At 39.6% G+C, this 7,749-nt stretch overlaps 1 protein-coding gene across 1 annotated transcript; it reads right to left on the minus strand.

Annotated features, from left to right (window-relative positions):
• Positions 1-566: 566 nt before the first annotated feature.
• On the minus strand, positions 567-7,376 carry NIPAL1 (NIPA-like domain containing 1; the record flags this gene model as incomplete). The annotated part of the gene is made up of 6 exons (XM_009707493.1): positions 567-1,171; positions 1,315-1,475; positions 3,254-3,344; positions 3,818-3,874; positions 4,966-5,232; positions 7,286-7,376. Coding segments are annotated over 6 exons (1,272 nt in total), but the record flags the coding sequence as incomplete, so codon positions are not given.
• Between the last annotated feature and the right edge of the window lie 373 nt (positions 7,377-7,749).

Below are 7,749 nucleotides of genomic sequence, written 5' to 3' on the forward strand. Positions count from 1 at the left end.
ATTCAGGGATTTGCAATCCATTCATGATTCCTCGGGTAGAAGGGCTAAGACCTTGCTGTTAAAGAATGGATTTTGAACGAGACTCATTACCAAGAACCATATTTCATAAATTTTTTTGGTGATATCTATTCAAGGTTCATTGGTAGGTGATCAAAAGTTTAAAAATCTTGCATAAAATATTATATTAAAAGCTAAAAGGGTTAAACACTGCTTTCTTCATATTATATTTCCAATATCCTTCATGTAGAATAACTGCAAGTTTGCTTGGCAATAAATTATAAAAATATAAAGAAAGTCTGAAATATTAAAGCTATCACTAAGATAATAGCAGAGTGCTTGTCACTTCAGCAAGGATTATCTTTTATCATGATGGGAAAATTGCACTTTGTAAACATAGCTTACAAAGACCACTCTTTTCTGCTAAAATTCTTCAACAGAGGAGTGGCTCACACTTAAGTGGCCTTACAGATGGTTTTCCAGAGCATCGCAGAAAAGAAGAGCATTCTAGTAGATACAGGTGGGCTGAATCTGCAATCCCGGATACTTCAATGATGAACACGAGAGTTTCATTGACTGAATAAAATGTTGTCCTCCTCATACGCCAAAGCTGGGTCTTCCATGCTCTCCAGTAAAGTGTGACAGGTTTCATATTCACAGTGTGGTAACGATGGTTCTTTGGCAACAGTAGACATCAACTGACTCCAGGTGATGTTAGTATTTTTGAAAGCGTGCAATAGAAAAATGCCAATGATGATACTGCAGAATCCACTCAGGGTTCCAATGATATCACCCAGGTCCATACTACTCCACTCCTTGAACAGGATGATGGAGCATGTCACAACTGTTGTGGTGAAACACACGTAATAAATAGGTGTCACTAGAGATGTATTGAACACGTCCAACGCTTTGTTGAGATAGTTTATCTGAGTGCTGACTGAGAGCACTAAGGTGCCCACCAAAACGTAAACCAATGGATGTCGGTAAACCGGCTTCTGCTCCAGCATTTGTTTAACGGCAATGCCCAGGCCTTTCACAGATGAGACAGAGAAGGCACCAATGAGTGAGCAAATCAAAATGTAGATCAGTATATTCGTCTGACCTCTCCTTGGAGCCACGATAAAAATCAGCATGAGGGCAACAACTGTCAGGAGAACAGCAAACATAACAAATGCTGTAAGAAAGAGGAAAGGGAAAAAGAGTAACGCATATGAATTAAAATGCCAGACTATGTCCAAGTACATACTAAAAGTTATTCAGTGTCCTGAACACTTATGTACGAACTGTAGCATGAATTCATTGCAATTGCACACAGACCTGGATCTTGCAGCTTTCTTTCCATCTCATCTAGTGAGGTGACCTCCTCCTCCTCAGGGGCATGAATAACCATGACTGTTGACCCCAAAATGCTCAGCACACAGCCCAGCTTTCCATGAATATTCAGCTTCTCATTTAAAAAACAGGATGACAATATAGCACTGTTCAGCAAAATACAAATAAACACTTCAGCTCCACCAGCCACATGAGACATTCAAAATCTGCCTGTGTAACATGATATTCAAAACTTCATCTGAATTTGAATATATGGGAAATCAGCCTGAAACAACCAAATTTTAAGGAGTTTTGCAAGAAGGTTGGCCAGGACCAAGAAGGTCAGGTCAGGTTTTACGGGGGTTAGCAACCCTGATCCCTCCCCTCCAGGTTGTAAAGTGCTTGAATTGCTCAAGGAAGTTCTCATTACCGATTGCCTAAGTCAGGGCTGTGCACTCTTGCACACCTGTAGATTGACCACAGGAGCTGTTCTTTTCTTCCAAAAATGGTTTGAAGCACTTCATTTGCCATTAGAACCAATGCACACAAGTTTTGGAAACCATTCTTCATCCCTCCCCAGGCTCTCCCACCCAGCCACAGTTTCTGCCTGGCTTGCCATGACTCCTCCAAAAACACAGAGAAGGCACGTGTCCCCCTTCGAAGAGGACTGACCCCAGGCTCTCCAAGGGGTTCAAGATTTAATCTAATGACGATAACAGGGCCCAAATGAGGCCACATCACAGGACACATGATTAGCCAGCTAAAGCACAACCTTAGGCACAGAAACAAGCTTAATGGTGTGTGGACGCGCTCACAAATAGTTTTTCAACCCACTGATCAAATTACAGCTATTTTTTTGCACAAGGGTAATGAGCTCACGGACATGAAGTTCTCATGACCTCTCTGTTTCATGAAAATTGGACAGATTGCTATTGACACCAAAGGACAAGGCATTAAAACTCAGGCTGTTTTGCAAAGCAGCAGCCAGGCAGCCAGGTAGTCTGCATCTACCTACACACTGATCCCAGCACATCTGTAGCTGACTGACTTACATTGGTTTTACTATGACAGAATGGCTGCATTTTTAGCAATTAGATTACTGCAAGCATCTTTAAAAAAAAACCCCAAAAACGTGGTCCAAGTTGGTTTTAAACACAATGTTTCATACCGTATACTCAGATCTTGAGAATTTTACATTTAAAATACAATAATTCCATTTTGCTAATAAATTATTTCACAGAAAGTTTGTTGTAAGCATAATCCATGTCTTTTCTGCTTCTGTGATAGCCATACTAATGTATGTGCTTAAGTACTTGGAAAGTATTTGTTTCTTCACACACAGGAAATAGTAAGTGTTTGAAGGGCATTCACAGTTCAAAAGAACAACAAATTTTTACGGTGGATATTAAAAAAGATAAGATTTTCTTTGCCTTCTTTCTAGAAGTCTTGGAAAAGACCAAACAAACCCAAAATGCTTACTAAGTGTGCCTTAATATGAAATTATGCTCCTATAAAAAAGAAATGTTTCTGAAAACATTTTTGTGGGCAAATACTTTTCTTTTAAAGTTCTGTCACAACTGAAGAACAGGATAACCTTTTTAAGAAAGCTTCAGTTCTCTAGAAAGAGATAAATCACAGCCTTCTACCACTGTGCATCAGCAGTAAACCTGGTATACGCTGATAAGAAATACTTTATAATATAGGTGGAATGCTGTTGGGAAAGCATATAGTGGTCTTTGGAATAAGACTTCTCATTCCCTCTACCCAGAAAATTTAGTTCTCAATAAGCAAGAGATCTTTCCACCAAGGAATAAAAAGCATTTTTTGTTCATATATTGCTTTTCAGTTTTCTTATTAAAATTCTCTACTTTCAGCCAAAGACAGTATTTTTCCCTCACGCAGTGAACGGTTCGTTTGTCAAGGTTTGCCTCCAGTTTGTACTAACCTTATGAGAACACTCAGTGCACCCAAGGGGGTAACTAAAGTTGCAGGTGCAAAGGCATAGGCAGCAAAATTTGCAGCTTCTCCTAATCCCACTGCAGAAGAAAGAACATTTTGATCAGGTTGAAGTGGGGAGGGGGGAATAAAAGGCATACTGATATAAATATTTTGTATGATAACTATGATAGCAAATATAAATCACAGTCTTTTTCCTACACTATATATGCAGATTTTCCTTTCAAAATTATCTGCGTAACCTCGTCTGGACATTATAAAGGCTGAAGAAAGTGAAATACTTTTTTCCCTAAGTACTCCTGGAAGTTGGACAGATTAAATCCCATCACTTTTGACTGGATATTAAAGAAAAGATTGTTATTCTGCAAAGAGCTCCAAAGAGTAAACACGGTATTTGAGAAACTGGATATCAGAATGGCTTCTGTCATAAAGGTGATTGCAAAGACATTTCTTTTAAGTGAAGGGAGTGAAAAATCAGTGAATAAATCTATTTAAAACAATATCTGCTTTATGTAGCATTTACATATAGGCTGAGAGGAAGGAGGTGACTTACTTGATAACAATCCAGCCCACCAAAGCCATTCCTTCAAATAAGAATATCCACCTTGTCCTGAAAGTGGAAAAAATAACCTCATCTTAGAAGGAAGAGATCACCTTATTATAATAAAAAGCCCTACAGCTTCACATTTGCATCTAGTCCTACAACATACTGAAAGAGCATGTTATCTGGATACGACATGAAAAATATTTTGTTTGATTTTGACCAACATTTTTATTAATCGCTCTACTGCTTTGTGACTTGGACTTCTGAAAAATGGTATTTGACTAAATATACATGGAGGGAAAGTTCCAAGCAAAAGTAAAATGTCCATGAAGATTGCTGGTGAGCTTAAGAAATGCTTCGAAGTGCCTTCCCAGGTCAGATCCAATATATTAATACACAGTCAGCTACCATTTGCCTCTGCCTATACTTTCAGAGAAATTAGAAAGAAAAATGCCACTGCATGCATTAATTTTTTTGACATAAAATATAAGTGTATTGAATATTCAATAACACAGTTTTTTCAAATAACCAAATTCTCTGGAACAGTATATTGCAATAAACACAACAAACAAAAGAAAAACTCCTACTGCTATATATTACAATCCATGCAAAGGGAATTATGAGATTAGTCCAATGGGTCTTTTTCTAGCTTTTCATGTGCAGACTTTGCTGAAAGAATAGCTGTACCAACTGTAGAAACTTTTGTAAAAAGTGTCCTTTCTACAGCTTATTGCACTTTTTTTTTTTAAAAAAAACAACTCCTAAACCTAGTTCTCACCTTAAGACTTTCTGTCCCAAATGAGAGAGAACAAAGATGGAAGAAAGAGAGAGAAAAGCATTTTGAAGGGTAAGATGAATGGAGAATTTTATTTGGTATCTAACTGCTGTCAGGGAGGAAATACCACGGGCTCGCCAGATTTAATACCCACCGCTGCCCTGACAGCCCTAGGAATTCTGAAATCCCAGTCCTTGCAATCACACCCAGAGAAATAATACTGTATCTCCAGCCAAGACAGGACTTCTGATCACAGTTAAAGCACAACAGTTTTCAACTACGACGGTTTTAAATGAGTGATCTGTGACTTGAACCGTGATTTTGCCAAGTTATAAGAGACATTTGTGTCCCCAGGAGCAGCAAGGCAGGCACCACCACTTACCAGCTCGGGGGACTCCTTTGTTTGCTAGTTTCAAAAGTCCTTTCTTCTTCAGTATGAAACTAGAACCAATAAAGATACTGGAACCTATCGCCAAAGCCAAGCCAACGTAGAGGCGGTATTTGCTTTCATCAGGCGTGGAAATGCTCTGATTTGTTTCATTGAGAGTCCCATCCATAGAGGTGAGGAGAGAAGAGTGCGATTCAGACACGTTGATGATCTGGCACCATGCTTGGCAGGAGTTGTGGCAAGGAAAAGAGAGCACAGCACCTGGGAGGAGAAAGAGGAGGACAAGTGATTTATGAAGGAGGCACAGCTCTGGGAGGAGCCCCGTCCTCCCTCTGCTCACTCCTTTCTCTGTCTTCCCAGAACACTTGTCATTTCGGAGTGTGCAAATAACTCACAAAATCAACGTACTATACACAATGCTGCCCCAGGTCATTACCCACCCCTGTAATTCACAGGTGCACACACTTTTTTATATATATATTTTGCACTACATTGGCTCAGTCAAGCAATTAGGCAATATCAAGGAATGCAACAATAAAATAGTATCTTTGATGTAAAATTCAACTTAAAATGTAAAAGCTAACCTCAAGAAGAAAGGGTTCTTTTGTGTTGTGCAGAGACCATATCCCCAAAACACAAACATATAGCCAAATCCACGATTTCAGACTTTGCCTGCTAGAGTAAGCCTGCTGTTATTCCAGGCTTTTGCTTTTACACTTGTAGCTGAGATTTGGAAACAACAAATATAAAAAGAGAAAAAAACTTATATAGGGAGCAAACTCTTCCTGCATATGGGCACTAATATGTTTCATTAAAATTGTTCAGTGACTACTGTGTGCGCCAGATCTTCTTTAACCTCAAAAAATGTTGATGTGGAGGCCTCACTACACCTCACAGCAATTCTCGTCTAACCTCAACAAGCCTCAGCTGGAAGAAGAGCAGGGCCTGCAAGGGACAGTCCCCTGGCTATCCTTGCAACACAGCTCCAGAGCCAGGTGACCCTGAGCTAAGACTGAAGCTTCACACTCTCAGCCAGTCAAGCCTGATCAGCATCGCTGCGATGACAGCCTGTGGGAATGGCGTCATTGCCGTCAGCCTAGATGTGTTTTTTAAAGGAAGAGGAGGCATTGCATTTCCAAGAACAAAAGGAGTCGTTATTTTGCATGGGGAAGCAGGGGACAGGCAGCAATGCTGCAACAGGGCTTACAGTAGTCCAGGCTGATGTTTCACAGTGTCTCACGGTGAAATGCATCATGCAAACAGCGTGGATCAGAGAATCTAGGCTGGAACAGCTTTTAAGGACAACCTTTTTGGGAAGAAAGGTTTTATTGTGAAGACATATTAAAATATGAAACAGCTGATGCAGAAGTACAAAAGCTCAGTCCATTGTGATTCATATAAAGCATTGGATGCAACAAATAATTTTGCTCTCCGTGTTTCCCCTGTAATTAAAATGACACATGAAGGATTCATCCCGCTGAGTGGCACCATCAGTAATACACTCACTTCTTTTTTTTCCAACTGAGAAAAACACTTGGAGACTTGGTAGAAAAGGATGTGCCTCTGTGTTCATACCTAAACTGTGGAAATATCAATGTTCTGTCAAAAGTACTTCACTGCACAATTAACAATAAGCAGCCTTGGATAATTCACCTAATACTGGTTAGGAAGGAATATTTAAAATATCAAAAGTCTTAAAAAGCGTTATGAAATTTGACAGCATATCTTCATTTGCAGCTGACAATGCAAATACCAACAGTGGGAGATACCACCTTTTGCAAGTAAGAAACTAGAATGAGTATCTGCTCCCAGTTTTCCTGCGCCGTACTGTACAACAAACATACTATAGGAAGTTATCATTTGATTTTCAGGCTGTGCAGTCACGTTTCCTTGTTTGTCAAGACAACAGGAGTTGTTGCTAAGCCAGACTTCGTAAAAATGGTTTCACAAGATGGGTATGTCCATATCCTGCAACTGAAGATGAAAATCTTAAAGAATTTTCATCTACATTAAATTACTATTGCATAGTATGTAGGATGGATAGTATTCTGCCATCTTATCATTACTAGAAGTTGCAACTGGATAATATAAAAGAAATGGAATTTGCATCTGTACCTGAAACTGTTAGCATAGTCTTAGAAGCAGAAAATTTTCCATATTCTGAAGTTCTGACATAATCATTAAAGATTAAATTACAAAAGAAAATTACAGAGAAGTCCTTTAAGCATAAATGCTTCTCTAAGCTAACACATACCAGGGCAAGGCAAAAAAGGGGAGAGGTTGCCAGTGAACGAAACCCCTTAGCGCTCCGTACCTTGTAAGGATGCTAAACCAGACTGGTGACCGCGGTACCACCGCCACTCAGCGACCACAGGCTTTATGTGAGAAGCAGCAACGCTTCTTCCCTTTAATTAAAAGGAAGCACGAAGACGAAAACTCCCAATAACTACAGTCTTCGAGCTACCTGCAGTGGTAAAGGCAGCTTTCTATGAGCACGTTGGGTTCCTACAGTGAGGAAATGAAAACTCTGCTCCTGCTTTTTGTGAATGGTGTACTTTCGTTCAGCTGTAGATGAATGGCAGCCTTATTCCCTTCCATATGACACTACTACTACTTTTTCTACCGATTCTTAAGTTTTACATTCCCCAGCAGACTTTACGACATCAAATAATGAAAATTTAATCATGCCATCTGTAGTAAGTCACTCAGTGCTTGCCACAGGATGTTTCTCTCCTTTCTGAAACAGTCTCTGCTCACGTTAAAAAGACACACGTTGGA

Source organism: Cariama cristata, unplaced genomic scaffold (assembly GCF_000690535.1).
Source record: "Cariama cristata isolate BGI_N322 unplaced genomic scaffold, ASM69053v1 scaffold12449, whole genome shotgun sequence".
In the NCBI taxonomy this organism is placed as follows: Eukaryota; Metazoa; Chordata; class Aves; order Cariamiformes; family Cariamidae; genus Cariama; species Cariama cristata.